The sequence below is a fragment of the Nilaparvata lugens genome, chromosome 4, assembly GCF_014356525.2.
Source record: "Nilaparvata lugens isolate BPH chromosome 4, ASM1435652v1, whole genome shotgun sequence".
Taxonomy (NCBI): domain Eukaryota; kingdom Metazoa; phylum Arthropoda; class Insecta; order Hemiptera; family Delphacidae; genus Nilaparvata; species Nilaparvata lugens.
The window spans coordinates 65,732,849-65,755,679 of NC_052507.1; the positions used below are offsets into that span (position 1 = coordinate 65,732,849).

At 35.1% G+C, this 22,831-nt stretch overlaps 2 protein-coding genes across 2 annotated transcripts in view; one reads left to right on the forward strand and one right to left on the reverse strand.

Moving 5' to 3' along the window:
• Positions 1-22,831, reverse strand: part of LOC111051051 (SEC23-interacting protein) — a 52,890-nt gene that overhangs the window by 11,741 nt on the left and 18,318 nt on the right. Inside the window, exons 2-8 of the mRNA XM_039426227.1 lie at positions 8,892-9,343; positions 7,078-7,825; positions 6,093-6,469; positions 5,528-5,672; positions 2,850-3,040; positions 2,016-2,159; positions 778-928 (exon numbers count right to left, since the gene is read on the reverse strand). Of these exons, the coding sequence (XP_039282161.1) occupies positions 778-928; positions 2,016-2,159; positions 2,850-3,040; positions 5,528-5,672; positions 6,093-6,469; positions 7,078-7,825; positions 8,892-9,343 (2,208 nt within the window). The remainder of the gene's footprint in view (positions 1-777; positions 929-2,015; positions 2,160-2,849; positions 3,041-5,527; positions 5,673-6,092; positions 6,470-7,077; positions 7,826-8,891; positions 9,344-22,831) is intronic.
• LOC120350923 lies at positions 13,038-22,331 on the forward strand. Its single transcript, XM_039426228.1, has 4 exons — positions 13,038-13,532; positions 17,692-17,859; positions 20,904-21,196; positions 22,038-22,331. Exons 1-4 carry the CDS (start codon positions 13,451-13,453, stop codon positions 22,314-22,316), a joined length of 822 nt encoding a protein of 273 aa, XP_039282162.1. The 5' UTR covers positions 13,038-13,450; the 3' UTR covers positions 22,317-22,331.

The following is a 22,831-nucleotide window of genomic DNA, read 5'->3' on the forward strand; positions in this document are numbered from 1 at the left end:
AACACCGATTCTCAATGACAACTATACAAAACTCTGAAATATACTGTCTCAAACATTTATAAATTGATTATGAATTAACATGAGTGGATATGCTGTCAAGAATTTAAATTTCTCATCATTCTGATATATCATTTATTGCTTCAAGATACACAATCATTCATTAAAATTAAGTAGATAGATTATATGATTTATATATTTGTCATTGTGAATGTGAAACTTATATAAAATTTTGACTCCTCTCAAATATATATGTATAGATTAGTCAATCTCTATAAGATTGTCCCTGAGATAAAGGATATCTTCTATCATTTTTATTGGATGATCATAAAACAAATACAATATTCAGAAAAGAAAAATGGATTCATCACTGAAATTATTGACTTATTTTCGCTAAGGGTGATGATCACATGATCATCCCTAATGTAACCAATTATTATTCTATTACTTCCAATTACTTATAGGCATGTGCCTTGTCAATGATGAAACAAATAATGATGAATGATGATGAGAGATAAGAGATAAGCTTGAGGTGTTCCGAAAAATCGGGGATTTTCTATTCTTTATTGATCTATACAACAAGTACATCATCATAAATGATAGGGAGAGAAAACATAAGGTAATACATAAAAACATAAGGTACCTTGTGCTATTCCTCTCCCAAATTTAGGTAAGGTTACACATAGTCCGAAATAGGTTCGGGATCGAATGAAACAATAGATATTGAATTAGATGATGAAGAAAAAATTGAGTTAATAACTTAGAGGTGTCAGTACTGACCGACTTCAGTAACATATCGGAATTTGAGATCGCAGTACTGTCCGATTCCGTGGACAAGAAATAGGAGATGATCAACGGTTTCTGGTTCATCCTCGGGGAAGTTGAACTCATCCAGGCCTCGCTTCACAACACGGGGGTTCTTCTGCATATTCTGCAACAACATTTCCACGATAATAGCTCACTATTCATTTATTACATAACTAACTAGCTCAAATCGCGAAAAAATAAAAAATCGAAACTTTCAAATCCATTGGAGATATCAAGATTGAGTGGTAGAGAGGAATAAAAAATACTTATTTATTTATATATTATTCAATATGACATTTATTTATTAGTCCTGACTCCGTCCAAGTGAACGAGCGTTAGCGACTTCCTACATTTGACTCGAGGTTGAAATCTTTGTCAGTCTGTTTATATGTTCTACAATAACTTCCAAACGCTTTGATCAATCAGCTTCAAATTTTGAATACATATTTTTTGAACTTTTCTACAGATCAAGTTCGTTGAACAACAAAATTTACCGACTCCTTCTTTTTTTTAAGGATAACAATGAAAATGATGAACATTGGAATTGGAAAAGAGCATTCCTTTCAAATCATCTGTTGCCGCGTTTGGCCGAAAATGCGTCACATACAAACCTACAGACTAAATAAAATTGAGTTGAAACGTAGACCTCACTACGCTCGGTCAATTAATTATAAAGCTGTATACAGACTTATGTCTGATGCCATAGCCACCTCTAATACAAGGCCCCGGCCTACGATATTGCAACGTCGCAGTGTAGGCCTAGAATCTGAAACATGATTGGTGAAAAAGAACAGCTGGTATTTTTTAAAATCTTTTTCACCAATCATGTATTAGATTCTGGGCCTACACTGCGACGTTGCAATATCGTAGGCCGGGGCCTTGTATTAGAGGTGGCTAAGCTGATGCTCTATTAACTAGTGCTAATCCTTATTATAAAATGTTTCTGTACAAATATAATGAGCGTTTCATTAGCGTAATCAGCTGATGAAAATCAAAATGCGCAGTTCGTGGCAGTCTGTACGCACCTTATTATTACAAGGATTTCAAAATCATGAGCGAATTCTCCAGCCCGGGGGCTCACTAGTAAAGAATAGTTTCAATTCAATTCAATGTACTACTCAAGAGAACACCCTTTCAGTTATGAGACGAAATTACCATTGCTTAATTCAGAGAAAATACTTAGTTCAGAACAAAACGTTTTCGGAACTCACGGGTGGATTGCCCCAAGCATCGGGCGACGAAGATCTGACGTGATGGGCGATGGCCGTCGCACTGTGTAGAATTATCTCTTCCCCTTCGCCGAGCGAAATTACACGATTCCATTCGTTCGATGTACTCGCTATCCTGTATTCTTCCTGCAACACACATAACAATTCTATCATTCATATTAACCTATATCAACTACACAATATCAGAGAGTAGACAATCATTTGTTGAAACACCGCCGATTTATGTAGTTACATCACAATATTACATCATCGATATTAAAATTGCATTCAATGTTCATTCTGATTATTACAGTACGCGTCCCGTAGCTTTGCCTTCGTGACTTTCAAACGGCACATAGAAAAGGTATGGTTCGCGGGGTAATATTCACGACTTTGCAAAAAAATCAGGCTTCAGAGACCCTAGATCCCTAAATGTAGGAAACTCCCTAGACACCGAGATTCTTCATAAATGAGAGAGTTGGAAAGTACCACCAACAATGGAAAGAGCATGTTGAACGAATGTCAGCTGATAGGCTGTGTTGTGTTAAAAAGACGTAACTCCAAAAAGCTCCTTGTGTATCTTTTCGGATGCAACACGTTGCTTTTGAGAAGATACAAAAGATCATCTGTTGCTTATGGAAAGTTAAATTTTCAAAAAGTTCCTTGTGTATCTTTTCGGATGCAACACGTTGCTTTTGAGAAGATACAAAAGAGCATCTGTTGCTCATGGAAAGATACACTTTCAAAAATGTTCCATGTTTTTGAACGGGTAGTATTGTATTCTAGTGGCCCTCCGCCGATAGGCAAAGCTTTAGGACCCGGACTGTACTGTGGTACCTCGAGCATGGTGGCGATCTTCTCCTCGTAGGGAATGTAGCGCGAATCGAGCGACCCCTTCACAAACCAGGAGCAGCGACGCACTTCCCCCGGCTCCTCCTCCCAGTAGACGGCCGACCTCAGACGGCGAAGCACCTCCACGTCGTACCTCCCCCCCTCTGTCGCCACCTTGGTGTCTGCCGAGATGTCCACTGCAAACAACACAACAAATCCATAACACCCAATTTGTCACAAGCGGCATTCAAATGGTAAGTTATCTAAATTACAATATGAGGGAGACTTTATGGTGTCATAAAGTCAGCACCTGATTAACACTAGTTTGCTATCATTGTAGAAAACAGATAACTCTAGCTCCGCACCGTTGCCAAATCGTTACTCAAACAAATTACCTTATTCAACTCCCTGGAACAGAATAATCAAGTACTAATTTTTGCCCAAGAGAGTAAAAGTAATTTTCACCCACTAGGGACTAAAATAAACTATTAGCATGAGTAACTCCATTGAAACTACATTTTTTAAAAGTAACTCCATTCAACATGAGAAGCGCTCTTTAGGTCTATGTCTCTCTATGTCAACCCAAGGTGCTAGAGTGTTAGCACCCCACCGAAAATCCGGGTTTCCTTTATATCCATAATCCTCCATATTCTACATCCTTACCCCTCACCAAGCCTTAATATCCTCCCACTTGTACCTTCCAAATTTTCACTTCCCTATGAATTCTGCCCATCCAATAAAATTAGCCTACATTATTTTCATCATTTGCATTAATTTTCACTATGTATTTTATTTAAATTTAGAAGTGTTTTTTCTGTTTTGTTTAATTTTATAAGTGTTTGCCATAGGTCTTGTCAGACCTGGCAATGTAAGATGAATTGAATAAATATCAAATATCTCTGAACACCTTTGTTGGAGATAGGTAGGGAGACAGTAGTCGCTCAGTAATAAAGCATGTGTCATTCGGTCAAGACCCGTTCAAATTGAACGGAACAGTAAGGTGAACGAGTGATCCGGATCACACTTATTCAAAAAACCCGTTCATCTCACGGTTTTTTGTTTTTTACCCATCAACTGGGGGTGAACTTTTTTTTGCTATTTTGCTTGTTTATAGGAAAGCTGACATTCAATTGAACGGGTCGCGGCAGTGAACGAGACCGATTGACCCGAATCAGTAAAGTGATCCGAACCTCCCATCTCTGAATGGTCCATCTATAGTGAGATTCTAGTTATAAAGTGAGCAACTGATTAACACTGGTTTGCTATCCACGTCTGTCATTGGACAAACCAGGTAGCTCTATCAGTCTAAAAATCCGCACTGTTGTCAAATAGTTTGTTCGCAATGAAGAAAAATAAAGGTACGTCCGGACTTATGCGCCACGAACACGCGCATTTCACTTTTCATCAGCTTATATCTGTATCTTACTGTTTCTGTACAAATGCATATGCGAAGTGAGTCATATGTATGGGAACACTTCAATAAATTGGAGACTGTTGTGGATATAGCACTGTAACTTTCAAGAAAGGTTATTGGTCAAATACTGTAGGCTACCTTTTGACGTACAACTGAATTTCAACCCCTCATAAGGGGGTGACTTAAAGGCAGTAACTCGAATATTTCAAATGTAAACACACATTGTGTGGCACATCATTTTAATTGCCTTTTAAAACAAGAAAGATAGTACAATTAAAATGTTCTATGATATTTGTATCCAAAATGGCGGCTAATTGAAGTATTACCATTGTAACTTTTGCCTTTTAAAACAAGAAAGATAGTACAATTAAAATGTTCTATGATATTTGTATCCAAAATGGCGGCTAATTGAAGTATTAGTTTTTAAGGAAATGAGGGGTTTTAACTCAAATATTTCCAATGTTAATACCCATTGTGTGGTACATCATTTTCAAGGCCTTTCTAAAACAAGAAAGTTGACATCAATAAAATGTTCTATTATACTTCTAACCAATATGGCGGCTGATTGAAGTATTAGTTTTTAACGAAATAATTGATAAAGTTCAAAAAGCCGCCATTTTGGATAAAAGTGTCATAGAACATTCCTATTGATGTCATCTTTCTCGTTTTGAGAAGACCTTCAAAATGATGAATCACACAATAGGTGTCTACATTCAAAATATTTGAGTTACAACCCCTCATTTCTTTAAAAACTAAAACTTCAATCAGACGCCATATTGGATACGAGTATCATAGAACATTTTTATCGATGTCATCTTTCTTGTTACAAAAAGGTCTTTGAAATGATGTACTGTACAATGGGTGTTCAAATTGAAAATATAACTTATCCTGAAAGTTACAGTATTATATCTACACCAGTCTCCATCTTATTGTAGGGTTCCCATACATATAACTCACTCTGTATAATAAATAAGCTTGAAATCAGCTTAATTTGTTGTGCTTTTACCAGAATTTCTACAATAATTTATTTCCTTAATCATCAATGATATAAGAACATAATCGTAAAATTATAATTGGTTATGCTAATATTATACATAGATAGACAGACTTTATTTTAACCTGGAGGGCGAAGTTAGGGGGCTAATTATGATTAAGTTATGATAATTGGAGATGAAAAAAACAATTATAGAAATAATTGAGAGGGGTTCAAGTGGAGAGTTATGGAAATCTTCAACTTATTCATGATTGATAGAGTTTAGATAATACATACACGACGTGAAAGCCTCTTCAAGTTTCATAGAGTCGACCATACTCATTGGCTGCCAGAATGACACCTCCTCTGTTATCAGAGTGCTCTTCCTCTGCTTCTTATAGAACCAGTGGTGATAAGGAGGTCGGTAAGTCTGTCCATAGCTCTGCAACAAGAAATATCAATGTATAAGCATTACGACTAATGTTTCATTATCATCTTTACTTCAGGGATTAGATTTATTGATTATTCTGTTCCGGTACCCATCTCTATTCGTAGCCTTCCTACATCTCTTTTTCCAGTAGGTCTATAGTTTTGGACTAATATGTTAATAAAAAATTGTTACATAAGAAAATAATTACATATGTTGGCAGTCGAGAATTACTAACCATTTAATATATTTTTATACAGCATTAGTATTAATGTATGTTGTCAATCAGTACTACTACCTCTTGGGATAAAAAACATATTTTGTAACATTTTTGTTTGTTTTTTCCTTGCTCAAGTGGCAACAGGCTAACTATCACTTTGTCTGCTTGATTTGTAATTTGATGGCAAATGAAAATTTAAATTTGAGTCGACTCACAACAGAAGCAACGGTGGGAGGAGGCACAGTGGGGGGTGACGTCTGTCCAACAGGCACGGGCGACTGATAGGAGGGCAGCGCAGGGCTGGAGGCGGCATTGTCAGTGACGTCACGAGGCCCCATAGCAGAGGCGGGGGCGGCAGCTGTGACATCACGAGGTGCCATAGCCGTGGGAGCGGCAGCAGTGACGTCACGAGGTGTCATAGCGGTGGGGGCGGCAGCAGAGGGCACAAACAGGGAGGCGGGTGCGGGGGCTGGTGCTGGAGGCGGTACTGTGCTCGCCATGCTGATGGTAGGTGCAAACGTGGTCAGGTCGGGTGGCTGAGCGTACGTCGGCCGTTTCAGGTTGCCCAGCCTGAAAGAGTTTGACTGCCCACCTAAAAAAAAATTATCATCAAAATATGTATATTATTTTCCGATTGTTTGGCGGAAAAATTCTCCTAACCAATGGATTGAGAAAACTGTTAATTTAAAGAAATTATCAATTCCAATTCGCCTAGAGTTCTACAGTGTCAATACACTAAGGGCAAAACCATTATCCTTTTTCAGACAATTTTTAACATTTCAGACGTTGTTGGAGTCGGCAGGGCAGGAACCTCACCGATTGGCTGATTATCAACTGAGGTGGCATGGATTTCGGGAATCAGCAGATATTTGTCCAATTGGAGAGCTTCCTGTCCTGTTGACTCTAAAAACGCCTGAAAAACGCTTCTCTGAACAAATAATACGTGATATCCCGTGCCGAAGATGTTTGCTTGAATTTGTATAGTATTGTATTGTTTTTTAGCAAATAATTAATTTACTTTCTATTATGAATGGAAATCCATCGCGGAAGAACCTTGTTGAGACAATTTCTCTGGTTGTCATTGGAAAAGAGTAGAGTTCTCAGTATGTGCTTTCTAAAATCAAATGAGATTTCAAATAAATCCCACACAAAAATCTTGCATTCATAATCATTTGATAAATAAATTTATTAAAAACTCACCTTTAGGAGGAGCAGCAGCCGGAGGGGCAGGAGGGGAAGCAGCAGGAGGGGGTGGGGAGAAGGCGGTTAATGGAGGTTGAACCAATGGGGGAGTGGTGAGTGGAGGGTGCGAGGGAGCGACATTCTCATCTGGAACCCAGTCCGACGTGTAAAATGAGTTGGAAGGAGAGGGAGGTATCGATGCAGACTGAATAGTATCAGTGGAGGTGTTGGGAGAGACTGGACGAAATAGGTGAGGTTGGATCTGAGGATGGAGAGCTCCTTGGTCGGGAGGAACGGATCTGGGGATTGGTTGAGTCAGAAAGTTGTTTTGATTAAAGCTTTGGTTTGTGGGAGGTGGAGCACCGAATCCAGACAGCGGAGAAGGTTGACGATAGCCAATAGTTAGGGCGGATGGACTTTCTGTAGGATTCAGCAGAGGATTTGATTGCAATGGATCTGAAGGTTTCAGAGAAGGAACCGATTGCAATGGACCTGAAGGATTCAGCAAAGAAACCGATTGCAATGGATCTGTAGGATTCAGCAAAGGAACGGATTGCAATCGATCCGAGGAATTTAGCAAAGGAACGGATTGCAATGGATCCGAGGAATTCAGCAAAGGAACGGATTGCAATTGATCTGTAGGATTCAGCAAAGGAACGGATTGTAGTGGTTCACTAGATCCAGGCGCAAGATTTGTACTCTGCTGATCAAGACCCAAGGAAGTCACTGGTTGGTTAGCAAGGCCCAACAGATTCGGTTGATAGAACTGCAAAAATAAAGAAATACAAGTTCAGATCTTTTTATTTCCAAGTTTAAAAAGACCAGTTTTGTAGGAAAGCTGATGATAACTTATGCTAAGAGGAATAACTTGGACTTATGATAACAGGAATCAATTCATATCTTTAAATAATGAATGCCACTGATGTAAAATCATTGGTGGATAAAATACTAAGGCAATCCTTATGTTATTTTACTTCCAAATTTGGTTGATGATACAGTCCAAAAAGTAGGATAGGCTATGTTCCCTTCAATTGCACAATTTTTAGTGCCAACACTTATAAACATAGAATTGTCATGAATTAAGTGATCAAGAGAAATTATAATATTCTTCATTCGGCTTCATTGAGAATGTCAAGCCCTCTTTACTACTAAAGTTTGGTTTCTCAAAACACTTTGAAAATGACACTTGAGAATGACATAAATGTTGAAACATTTCAACTATTCATGGTCAATTTAAAAAGGGTACTAGTTATAAAAATTCGACTAGTTTATCAGAGATTGACAATGGTGTAATAACCGAAACCGGTCTTTCTAATTATCAATAAATCAGTGGTTTTTTTACAATTTCTTAGTCTTTTTCATTCAATATGAATAATTACCACAATATCAACTTCTCAACTACACAAAAAGTGATTCGACTGAGTCACTGTCAATGTTGTAGAACCGTTCCATAATGAAATAAAAGCACACACATATATGTTGTCAAATTCTACAGTTTTATTTGGTACAGGACCATGGTTTCATGACCACACAGGTCACATTTTCAAGCTGACTAGTTATGTTCTATAATAATAATCATTCCGTCCATTTGTCATATTAAGTAGTCAATTATGTTCTCATAAAGTAAAAACAGAATCAAACTGAAGGTGATATTCATTTGAAATGTACAATTCAATTAGGTATTTCAATGATTTTATTTTATTATTTTTAGTCATTTTTATTATGTTTCGTTCATTTTTTTAAGACTGATCAAGCCTGCACAAAGTATCCTTGATACATAACAAAACTACAACTTTCCATTTTGATCCTAATTGAAAATATTTAATAATCACCTTTACACCAGTTGCCTGGTCACCCAACAACTCCTGGTTGCTCTCCTGGTTGGGAGGGAAGTGTTGGTAGAGCGGCTGATTCTGATTGTACTGATTCTGCTGCTGATTGTACAGCTGATACTGCTGATTCTGCTGATTGTACTGCTGCTGTGATGGAGGTTGAGGACCGGTGTAGAAGGAAGCCGGTTGAATAGTGTTGTAGAAATTGGGCGTGGCCGATTGACTGGTGAGCGATTGATTGGAGCTGGACGCCGAACCGTTGAGGTTGGAGTTGGACTCGCTGACCGGAGAGGTTTGATTGATTGAAGAGAGAGAGAAGTTGGTGAACTGCGAGAAGAGAGAGGAGACAGACGAGGAGACAGAAAGAGGTCGACTCACCGGCTCTGCCGTGGCGGGAGGGGGAGCGGCTGGCGGAGGGTTGTCCTGACCAACGAAAGTGTCGCCTTCCCCATCTGAAACAATTGCAAAACAACAATTTTGAACTATGAAAACCAATTGAAAATAAACCAATTTTTTTTTATTTACGATGCAAACAACACTAATGTAATAAATAAAAGATAAATAATAAGGTAGTCCTTGTGCTATTTTTCTTCCAAATTTATAGATGACAAAGTCCAAGATAAGGTTAAAATTTCACGTGTACAATTTTTATAAAATTTTGGTCCAAAATAAACATTAAAACTATAAATTTTGAATTTAGATGGCTTAAATTGATGAATTAATTAGAAATATTCCACTCAATTACCACTTTTAACGAATAATATTGAGTTATTTAAGAAATTTGGAACTATCAAGAAACAGAAACTCGTAAACACAATTAGAATAATAAATAATTTAACCAATTTATGTCTCAAGATAAATATGTGAGATGGGCCTACTTAAGCTGCGTTTACACCAACGTTATTAACAAAATGTTTATTTTTCTATCCTTATAGATTCTATTAGATCTTGACAAACACATAACACGGAACTTGACAAACACATATGCTCATTATGTGTATGAAAAGTTATGCTCAATCTAATAAAATCTCTAAGGACGGAGAAATAAACATTTTGTTAATAACTTTGGTGTAAACGCAGCTTTATGTGACGCTTTCAAGTTTCAATATTCAATTCATTTCAAAATCAATTGAAAACACTATATCGTGAGATACATATGAGATAGGCCTACTTATCTGACGCTTTCAAATTTTAATTCAATTCATTTAATTAATGTCATGCATGGTAATTTTTCAATATTGACACAAGTCGCATAAAAATTAAACATAACACATCAACATAGTCACATCTATATTTATATAAAAGCGAAATGGCACTCACTCACTGACTGACTGACTGACTCACTCACTCACTCACTCACTCACTCACTCACTCACTCACTCGCAGAACTAAAAATCTACCGGACCAAAAACGTTTAAATTTGGTAGGTATGTTCAGTTGGCCCTTTAGAGGCGCACTAAGAAATCTTTTGGCAATATTTTAACTCTAAGGGTTGTTTTTAAGGGTTTAAAGTTCGTCTTTTAGCATGTATATTCTTCTTCTCCCAATCTCTTAATTATAATTGGAATTTCCATATCATATGTTACTATAGAACTATAATCTAGATAGAGTACCTCTTCGAAACAGTTGTTAACTGGCAACTAAATTAATAATTTTGTCAGGCTCCCTTCGCTCGCCATATCCGTTTAGCAAGACGTTTAGTCTGGACCCCCGACTGGATTCTCCTAACATATGATAAAAATGCTCAAATGAAAAATGCAGGCTCGCTTCGCTCGCCTGCTGTTCTCATTCCTGAACGATCCAGACGGTGGTCCAGGGGGCGGAGCCCCCTGGCTAGACGGATATGGCGAGCGAAGCGAGCCTGACGGCTAGTACATTATACAAATGGAATAAATTTTGTGGTTTAATAACTGAACGGTAAGTACACTACGCTTGGATATATCACAGATGTTTGTGACTTGTTGAATGAAATATTTGATAATAAATATTTGATTGATTGTGCTGGAAGATTGCTAACTGAACGAGCGTAGCCTGTTCCTACATTTGGCTTGAGGCTCGAGTCGATGTCCGTTTTTGGGTGCATTTGTATGTTCGACGATAAATTTCAAATACTTTCATCATCTACAAATTTTCAACACAACCTTGAACCATTATACAGATCGAGTTCGAAGCAACTTAGTAAGCAACTAAAAGTAACTGATAATGAAGGAGAAGACATCAAATATACAAACTATTTGTGACCAAACCATCAAACTTTTAAAATAGTAAATAACAATACTAAATGGTTTTTGAGAATTTAATTTATTGGATTTTGGATGCTCTTTCATTTCCGATGTTTTATTGCAAGTAAAATAGACTACAAATACAGTACTGAAGTTTGGCCATGATGTGACTAATGGATTAGCTGGTTCGATTGAGTAGCAAGGTAAAATATAATCTGTAAGACCATGAGCTAGCATGTTAAGAGAAACAAAATTTCAATATAAATTGAAGCATCATGAAAAACTATACACTGTACTTCGTAAGTTCTACAACCGGTATTCTATGCTCATGATTGCAGCTTCAGGTTCGAACAATTCCTTCTCTAAATACTTAGAAAACGTACTTTGGATATAATAGTGAAATAATTAATGTCTAAGCTACAATTTGCGGTCGCTTATCGTGACAGAGACCACATTCCAGAAGAAAAAGGAGAGAGACAGAGACAGAGCGCTCAAAATAAGTACACGATTTAGTAAAATATCGTCGCTGTAAAATCATGCAAATTGATGACCAGGCAAGTACACGTGTAATTTCTAGTCTATTCCAAGGAAGCTGTAAAGTATTCCTATTTTAATAAAAATGAAAACCCATTGTTTTTCCGCGTCGAATTACGTCAGATCCAAAAGACGTACCTCTTTCAAGGGATATGGATGATAATAGAAGACATGATAATATAGATGATGATGAAGACATCAGGAATTAACAAAAACACGATTCCGGATAAAGCACTGAACGAACAGATTATTTGAATGAAATAGAGGTACAATGAGATGATTCACCTAAAACTTTAGAATTCTTTATTAACAACATCAAAGCCACCCATTCAAATGATGCTGACAGTTTAAAGTGAATATTTTCCTATAACAGGTACGCCCTTCACAAAACAATAAATACCAATCTCTTTGCGTGAGATAGGCAGACTCGATAACACAATAATTACTGATAACCTTCAACAATAATTAATTCAGTAACTTGGTATACGCACTGTATTGATGAAAACTTAACACGTTGAAGATAGACGATGAAAGTCTTACATTTTATTCAATATTTATGTAATAAATAAAGACAAATGTCTTACACTCTTACATTAAAACATTCAGGAACAGAAGAAATTTTGGCTAGCTACTGTTTTTTCATGATAATATTGTAATTTTTATCAAATTGATAAATAAATAAATGAATGAATAAAAATATGTGTACGTTTCTTTGACGTTAAAATTAATTTCTGTTCACTATTTACCAAACCATCCTCTCATATTGGACGAGTAAAAGACTGATGAAGCATGATCATGAAGAGGATAAAAACAACCTCTTCAAACAGTCATAATATTATGTTCATTTTTCGCTGAAGCAGTCTACTTCGCAAATTGAGGTAATGATTCTAAAATTTATTGAATATTGATTTACCTTCTTTAACTGAAATTCTTTGAATAACGACTTCTCAAATTAATGATTTTGTTCTTGAGTCTTTCTCTGACTTATAGTTTTGCTTCTAATTTTACTGTAGTTCATTCTCTGGTCATAATCTTGCATCATAATCTTGAATGATTAAGATTCACTTGTAGCTAACTTCAAGAAATAAAACTGTTTCCTTCTTTCGATATGCAGATTCCTTAGTGGGCTACTAAACTTTACTTCCTAATGTTCATTTTCTGGTCTTGAAGTGCATCATAATCTTGAAAGATCAAGATTCACTCCTACCTAACTTCAAGAAATAAAACAGTTTCCTTCCTTCGATATGCAGATTCCTTAGTGGGCTACTAATTTTACTTCCTATTGTTCATTCTCTGGTCTTAAATTGCATCATAATCTAGAATAAGACTGATCCACTCCTAGCAAACTTCAAGGGATGAAACTGTTTCCTTCTTTCGATTCCTTAGTGGGCTACTAGCGTGAAGTCGCCGCTTGAAAAGTACAACTTGAGGTAAATATTGATTGTATTTCCGTTCGAGACTCTTAATAATAGCCTGCATATTATTCAGCCGGAGTACGAGGGCACGGCGTGACCTACGTCACAAGTTGTTGCTAGTATTTTGAAATAATTGTTCAGTCACTTTCACGCATCCTTAGCTCAATCATCAAACAACTTGATGCCGATAACAGGCATGAGTTGTCGCTCATATTCCTGGAATATCACTCGGATATTGGTTGAAGTGGTATCCTAGACTCTTATGCCATTTAGTTCTCAGTTAGTTCGTGCCAGTTAGTTCTCTAGATACTTCTCAGTTCTCTCAGTAACTTCTCAGTTCTCTCTCCCGCCCACGAGCGGCTTCAGGATTCAAGCGCCAGTCACCAGCATGAAGTTCCTAGCTCTACTGACTGCGCTATTTTCAACGGCTTTCGCCTCTGATAAGCCTACGCTAACGCCACATGAAAGAGGTAAGTCCCGCATGAGAATACGATCCTTCTGATATCTTGACTGAGTTGACAATTCTATTCTACTTTTTCTAATTGTTTATTATATTGCTCTTATTGTTGATACCCAGAGAGTATAGAATGTAATTATTATGTTGATAGATTGATAAATGCCTTTTATTTACACTTTATATTATTAAAAGTGATGTGGGCGAAATTGAGGCAATAAGAGCCCTCTTTCCACTTGACCCACGATTAAAACACATATAGGGATTAGAAACACATACAGTTAGTATAGAGATTAGAGACGCGGGCATTCTACTCTCTGTTTATACCATTCCACTCAATTTGAAAACATATATCAGCTCAACACTCATTCGGCTTATTACCACCGTATATAATTTCTCTCCTTGTTTATTGCATTCGACCCAACTTCAAACGAATACCATATCAAGGCTTCACACTTATTCGGCTTATAATAATATCATACTCAAACATCCGGTTGCACAAAATTCTGTTAACTTTTAATCCCGATGAAATGCCACGAGAATCAATCAGAGAAGCATTCTTCTCGGAAAAACCTTCTGCGATTGGTTCACGTGGAATTTAATCATTTTAAAATTTGATAGGCTTTTGTGTAACCATGTGTTATTACTGCATTCGGCTTCACACTTCTCATTATATTATTGCATTCGAAACTTAAATGGGCGTCACACTTATTCGACTTATTATAATAGTATTACTCTTATTATTGCATTCGACTTGATTTCAAAACTTATACGAGTATTTTTTCACGCAACACTGCTCTATATTTAAAGTATTCAATATTTTTTCTTCAATTCAAATGAAAAATTATAATTTTCTAAATGGAACTTTTTTCAATTTGTTTGTTGATGGGAGAATATCAACAAGTCATTTGTACTTTTGAATGAAACCTTGAAATGCCCTATTGCTTCGAAAACCTTGGAATTCAACATTTTTTACCATCATTGTGATTTGAAAATGACCAAGATTTGACCAAATGATTTAAGAAATTGAGGCATATAATAGAAAACATTCAAGAAGGGATTGTTTTGACTGTTTTTCAAATTCCTAGCTTCGTCTGGCAACAAAATATATTTTCCAAATATAATTGCTAAAGAGATGTGCTTTTAATACCATTCGATACCCTGTAAGGATAAACATTTAAAAATATAATGAAAAACCTTTTTTTATATAAAAAAAACCTGTTAGCAGAAATGAGAATCAAAGTTAAAAATAAAAATAAAATCTTCGTGTGTATAAGAAATATAAAAAAAAGTTGATTGGTAATTTTCGCAAATGCCGTAAGCGTTTTAGAGTACATTTTTCCTCATTCGAGCTTTGAAAGTATCAACATGCGTGATATGCAAAACGACTAGTTCATTCATGACCCATAGATTTCTTAAAATTACCCATTAGAAGACTACTTTCCTTGATAAAGTGACGACAGTAGATATTGAAGATAAATTTAGAAATGGAGTTATTACAAGTTGGAAAGTGGTGATATGTACAGATCACTTAATATAATTATGCAAATTTTGGAATAGCTTTTGGCTTGAAACCAGTAATTATAGTCGGATCCGTTTTCCAGTGGAATTTTTGAAAATTGAAGGGAATATATGGTGGAATACATTGGTTATTTATCGGTAGTTTTCGAATGTGGATCAGGGCTATTGGACTGATGTTAGGTAATATCAATCACTTATCACGACGATCACGATTTGCCACGAAATGCACGTGAGGACGAGGCTCAAGTGCACATCACCAAGACATGAAGCCTCAATCTTCTTCTTCTTCTTCTTCCTTTTCTTCTCCTTCTTCTTTTTCTTTCTTCCAACTTATTCCTTCCTACTCCGCAACTTCTTCCTTGCATACTGAAAGAATAAACTCCTATAATAGATAACACCGCGTCCTACAAGATTGATGGGTAACTGTTTGATTCAATATTGTTGTTCCGGAGCCGGAAGAACTTGAACCTTGGAAAGAGACGTATTTGACAATATTGAAACCAGTGGAAGTTTAGAAGGTTATGACCATGGTATTGAAGGGCTTAGTATATGGTGGTGGTCTTGTAATAATTGTAAAAAGATCTGATTCGGGCAAGGCTGTATAACTGTGGTAGTTGTCGAATATTGATAATAAATTTGGACATAACCTGAAAATTTGGACCATATTCTTCAAAATTGTGTAAGTTATGGTAAGGGTTGCTATGCATGTGTTTTCTTCCACTACGTATTTTTATCATTGAATGGGATAAATAAACAAATAAAAATATAAAATAGACAACATTGATACAATTCACAATTCAGATTTTTCTACATGTCTAGATAGATATTGAATAAATTTCAATTCATTTATAGATATAATGATGCATTACCGTGTAAATCAATTTAAGGCTGCATGATACAATATTTTGCAACTGCAGCAGGCCTGCAAATGAATGTTTGTTTATACTTTCGCCAATGAAGCGATCGACTTTCTTACATTTTGATGAAAAGTCATTTTTAACTTCTAGATTGATAATAATTGTTTGTTGATGTTTGACAGTTGATCCCTTTTACTTTACTATGATGAAAGGGTTATTATAATTGAGAAGATGGAATAGTTAATATATCAATTCAATTCAAATTATTTATTTAAAGGCTATAAAAAACAACATATAATCAATGACAAAAGACTATAGATCCGTTCGCGAGGAAAAAGCTCTTATCAAACGAACTTATATAAAATTATTATCATATAAATTAGTTGGTACATCAAATATATCTATTTCAATTTGTTCCACTCACATTCTACACTTTGAAAATACGAATATCCAGTTCACTCTATTTGCATGTATAAGGAAACAAACTGTGAGAGCATTTAGCATGTACATGTGGACCATGCTTTGATGTAGTCAAGTTTTGACTTGAGGAGTTCAAACGGTATGCAAATATTTCTGCATATTCTAAATCCTGTGTGATAGTAAGAAACAGTTCAGTTATCCGTCGTTTGTTGCAAATTCTAGGTGAAAAGATAATAATTGAGTTGAGAAGCGTCTTGGTCTCCATTCTGAGCTGGCGATTGTTTTCTTTAGAAACCAGATGAACTTCGCCAATCAGACCGTCAAGCACATTATGCTTTCAGCATAAATTAAAAATCCACGTTCAGTCGTCAAACTGCTTTTGTTTATTTAGAATAGTTTTGGTTCTATTTGCACTTCTAAACTGGAATCTGGAATGGCAAAGATTTTCACACTCCCATAGTTACAAATGACACACACTTTTTTATTCAATTTCCTTCCTCATTACGAGCTGCTATTTAATTGATCACGTTGTAAACTTTTATTACGACATAGCAGTCTGAATTTTAGTAAATAATAGAGAAAAATAGTCAACACTGGTTGAAGATGGACATCAAGTCGTAAAGCGGTCCACATAGAGTGATCGTTTTTACTATTATTTACAAAAACAAAGACCGCTATGTAGCTATAAAAATGTTTAAAATGATATTTTTCAACGGTTTCTATACAGTAATTTACTATTATATACGATCTGCCACATAATATCCTCATCCTGTCAACAAACAAAATTGATTACGACTTCTCATCTTCCATGTAACCAACTAAATTCAAAATTCGAATTCACTTTATTCTGAACCAGTTATTTCCACATTATTCACTATTTATTTATGTATTACAATAAGTACTTATTACTTATTGTAAGTATAAACCACTTGCGGACAGTACCAACATGCTCATATTTTGTATTACAGTAGGTCTAAAGTACACGTTATGATGGCAGTATTTGATTCACATAGGTTTTCTATCCTTGTCTATCATTCGAGAAAGCAGATAGCGCTATCCTTTTCCAACTCCGCAACGTTGCGTACACTATTTTATATCTATCAAAGTTAGCAAAGTATATCAAACTGGAAGCATGACAAATTGAAATCTCGACAAACTGAAAACTAGATGTAATGAAGTCTTGAAGGATTTAAAATAGCCTGAAACAATCAGGGGAAAAATTAAAAATCTTTTATGCAGAACTTCAACTTGATCAGTACAGTAGTTCAGACGTGATGATGGGTCATTCTTAAATTTACTATCCCGTACGTATAAGCCGATTCTTTCCTTTATTATATTAGAGATGGATGAAGCGTAATGATGTGATATTGATTTCAGTGGCGCTTTTGCTGAACGATAAATACTTCAGAAGTCCGACAGTGGCACTTCTGGAGAGCAGTGAGCTGACTCTGACACGTACCGGAGGTCTATGGGCCAAAGTGGCGCCACTCATCACCACTGACAACAAAGAGTATCACATACTTGTCGCTTCTTTCAATTCAACAGGTGACACCTCTCATTCACATTTACATTATCAATGGCGAATCATACAGAGTGTCTCAAGACAGGTGTAACAGCCGAAGACCATAGATTCTACATACAATTTGCAACAAAACATTTCCAGTAAAGTTTTCGACGACGAAGTTTTAGATTTTTCGATATTTTTGAAAAATGTCAACAACTAGAAAACTATCAACCAAAATTCCAAGGATTAAGAATATACATGGAAAGAGGAAGGGATTTTTAATATGGTTCGAAAGAGGCGAAAATTCATTTATTTTATTCATTTTACGATACAAATTCTCAATAAGATGAATATAATTTGTTCCTTTGAAGTTTTGAACTTTTTATGAGCGTTCAAATTGTTTGAAATTTGGCGAATGTACTGTTTCCATCATAAAAGGTGTATCCCTCATAAAAGTGTACAGTAAGAATGTACTGTTTCCCTCATAAAAAGTTCAAAAACGTCAAACAAATGAACAAATTATAGATATCTTATTGGAAATTTCTGTCTCTTTTCAACCACATTAGAAATTTTCTCTTTTCCTTAGAATTAGATTTTGGCTGATAGTTTTCTAGTTAGTGACGTTTTTGAAAAATATCGAAAAACCGACATATCTCGACAACTAAGGTAGATATAATAATTTTACTGGACATTTTTTATTGCAAATTTCAAGTAGAATCTATGGTTACACCTTTGGTGAGACACTCTGTATAATAGTATTGTAATAATAATAGTTATTTCTATATTAGTTACCTATCTTAAAATATTTCTAGTTTCATTCAAAATTTAGACTTTTTGAATAATGATTAAGTTACTGTTCTAGATTTTTTGATTCTAGACTCTAATAGTATCTATTTGATTCAAAATTTGCTCGTTTATCTGAGTATTGAAGGGCGTAAATTGTATTTTGAAAAGTGAAAGTGACATAACCAACATTTTGATTTGGACAGTATAGTATAAATTGGAAATGGGACAGTTTTGGGCATAATCCTGTTGTGCCTTTCCTCATGTTAAGTATTTGTACAGAATGTGATAAATAAATTAATAATAATAATCGTATCGTATTATTAACTCATAATAATTGCGTATTTATAAGGGCATTCTTATTATGGGAAATTTCCATTCTTATTACTGTACTACCTTTCTATGAGGCTTGTGCTCTTACTTTATAATTTTATTACAGAACTTGATTATTTTAATGTCACATTGTTTACAACAAATAATAGTATCTGAGCTCAAACTTTCAGTATATTATTTCTCTTTCAATGGAAAATACTTGTTCAAATGCACGTTTTACTGAATTTATACAAGAGCTTTCCTTGTTCATTCTTGCACCGGGCATTGTGAAATTTTACAATCTCAATGAATCGCGAATTTACTACTAATTCAACGAGGGTTTCTATCTGCTCAAAGAGATATAAATATCAACGAATTGTGTGTAGCATTAATGAATGAACGCTTTGTTTTTGAATTCTCATAGGTAAAAGAATTTTATAAAAATGTTAATAGTATGACTATTTAATCTAGTCCATTATGATATATTTATTGACTGTCTATGATTTTGTAACTATTTAATATTTTGAATGTTGTTAAATCTGACTATTGTAATACTCAACGATCTCAAGAAATTTGTACAATAAAATGATTTGATTTAACTGTAGCATAATCAAAACATAAATTTCACTCAACTAGTTGAAGTGAAAACTGTGAAAACTATAAAATAGTTAAAATGTCATGAAACATACATGAGAAATAAGAATATCCTGTGGTAAGGTTTCCAAAGTGATACAGGTGAGAATAATTTAATTGCTTTAGCAATGCCATGCAGATTTGAATAAATATGTAAGTGAACAGAGGAGGAATAAATATATGGGTCTGAGAGCTTGGGAGTTAATAGTGCATGATATTTTAATTCCAACTTGTTATTTTAAATAAATTGAAAATCTAAGTAGCATTGTAAAACGGTATATTTAATTCGAAATAGCAAGGTAATTTGAGATAGGGAGATTGAATTTTCATGATATTCAATTTGTGACAAATTCAATCAAAACAGAACAATAATTTTATTCAACAACTTTTAGAAAAATGAAGCTCTTGTCAGGATATAAGAAGGCGATAGGATATACAAACTGTTGACGTTTAGTAAACAATACAGGAAAATAATAGCATGAAACGAACAAACATAGGCGCGACGTTGTTTTTTGAGCTAATTACATGTTTGAGCTTGAGTGAGATAGTTGGATTTGAAGAGTGACGACTTCAGTTACAAGAACAAACTTCCTGTGGAAAAACGTTGAATCTTTTTACCTAATCAAGTGTAACAATGAGAGGAAGGAAGGCTTTGAAATCCCTGTCAGTCAACAAGAATTGGAGTTATGTTGAAACCTACGAAAAGACTAAGGAGTAAATATGGAAATGACAAATCCACTTCGATTTTTATTCCAAGGATACTTTTCAGTTTTTTCAATCGAGTTGATCACAATCAAGTTACAATGTCTATTTGCATTGTATACTCTGGAAATTTTGTTATACAATTTTTTTGCAATAAATAATTCAATTCAATTTAATTGATTACCTGATTCATGGAATTTCATCTTTCAATTTTCCTAAGCAGCAAATCAAATAAACTTCGAGTATTAAATATTTTCGATTGAAATTTTGATTTCTTTTCAATTCATTGAATGAATTGGAAATTTAATCACTTTTCGTCATTAGAGTATTCAGTAATAGTTAATGACAGTACAGCATCTGGGGCCGTTTGTACAGTGAAGGCTTGAGCTGAATTAAATCAGCTACGGTAGTGGTTTAATCTCAAAATGAACCACATTATATAACAAACTAGACTTAATATAGATTTAATCCAGTCTAATTGATATTTTATAGTGACACTGTTGTCTTCAAAGCTGGTGATCATATTTAAATCAGGTAGTTGACGAATAAATACTCATTTTCAGTATTTAAACTAAATACAGGACATTATTAGTTTCTATTCTAAAAACTGAAATTTATTTATTAATTTTTTTTATTTAAAAACTGAAATTTTCAGATTTAGCTCGGCCAGTGGAGGCTAGAAGCGCCTGGGATGTGCAGGAATCAGCACGCTTCATGGCGGCCATAATCAGGAGGGTGAAAGCAATGAGAGGGGAAGGAAAGGAGGGGATAGCAGGGGGAGGGGGAGTCCCCCCTTCCAACTTCGGTGCCATGCAAGCCTTGGAGAGAATTGCAACCACCAATTGGTTGCCCTATGACGGATGCCTCATGCTTTTCACAGCATTTCCACCCACTGACTCCGAAAATTCAACAAGGGCCACACAAGCACTCATCCGCAGGCGTACAAAGGTCATTTTCATATTTTTTTTTATTCATTTTGACTCTTGAAATGGCTCCAAATTAGTCGTGATTATAAAAAATATCTACATCATGAACTGCTGTATGTTTCATCAAGTGTTGACACTAGAATGACGGCTTACAGACTATGTAGCTCTACATAGCCTATAATCTACATATAGCTCTACATAGTCTTCAAAGGTCATTATTAATTATTATATGTATATATCTTTAATTACTTTTGATTCTCGAAAATAGCATAAGTGCTCCAGTCGTGTTTATATAAAAGTATATCGAAAGGGTACTAGTAATTTTCTGTACCTAAGAATTTAAGTAGTCCTTTTAAAATACTTCATTAGTAATTCTTATTATTAAACCTATTGTGATGACCTTCATAAGTCATTTTCACCCTGTAAATGCGAATTATGGCTTTTTGCAACTACAGCTTATGCTCATTTGCAGCAATTGATCAAATATTGAAGTGTCAAACAAAACAAACTACTCAACAGCTTCTCGAAACATGTTTATACTTTAAATTGTTTCGGAAGAGGACTGTCTGCCATTGATATCGAATAAAAAAATTTAATTTTCATTAAAAGCAAAGCATAATTTTACTCAAGTACTTTCATCGTTTATTTTCACTCTGTAAATGCGAATTAACGCTATATGTAATTACAGCAAATGCTCATTCCACAACAATTGATCAAAGACTGAACTGTCAAACAAAACTAACTACTCAACAGCTTTACAAAATAGGTTTATTCTTTAAATTGTTTCGGAAGAGTACTGTCTGCAATTGATATCGAATAAAGGAGTTTAATTTTTATTTTAACATTTTTATAAACTGTTTCAGCTATTTGTAATATGGCTACGAAGTGACGAGGAAGCACCTCAAGTGTACAAGATGGTGGCTCATCAGACAGGGGGTGAGCTGCTAGAAACCAACAGCACCCCGGACCAAAATCACACCACCGAATATGAGGCTGATGACGCCGAAATCCTAGTTGAGCGACAGCAAGAACAGCAGAAACAGCTGCTAAAACCTACTGTCGACAGTACACCACGAGAGGTACAATTTTCAATTTTTCAATTTTCAGAGGTGTTTTCCAATCACAAAATTCAGAGAAAGTAATGTGGAATGTGAGTTCTCTATCGCAATCTATGAATCACAACAGGAACTGTGAAAACTATAGAATTTTCAAAGGAATATCTTTAAATGTAAAATCAAATCAAGCTTCATCCAATGACATCACTTACACAACAAATTTCGTTGCCGAAATGTGTTTCAAGAATTGTCTTGATGAAGAATGTCTGAATGAAAAATATGCAATAATAGAGACAACCCTCTTGAAATTATACAGATACTTATACTTATTGAAATAATACTGATACGATATTTCTAAAATCTATTCTGACACCGAATCGTCCTTTATGCTGGAATAGAGAATACACTTCTCAACATTTTTTTAACTGTCTTCAAAAATTGATAATATTTCTAATCGACCCCAAATCAAAGATAGAATCAACTTGAAAAGACTTTGAAGAACTTGCCAATAGCCTCCTAGAGTATTATTTAAAAAAATTTATCTGGACCCACAGTGTCAAGCACTGTTTCCTTTATTTAATAATATCAAATAATTTCCGCTG

Coding starts and splice junctions, on each gene's coding strand:
- LOC120350923 (XM_039426228.1), top strand. CDS start 13,451: ATGAAGTTCCTAGCTCTACTGACTGCGCTATTTTCAACGGCTTTCGCC. Junction 17,860..20,903: donor CGCTTCTTTCAATTCAACAG/GTGACACCTCTC, acceptor TGAAATTTTCAG/ATTTAGCTCGGCCAGTGGAG. Junction 21,197..22,037: donor TCATCCGCAGGCGTACAAAG/GTCATTTTCATA, acceptor AAACTGTTTCAG/CTATTTGTAATATGGCTACG.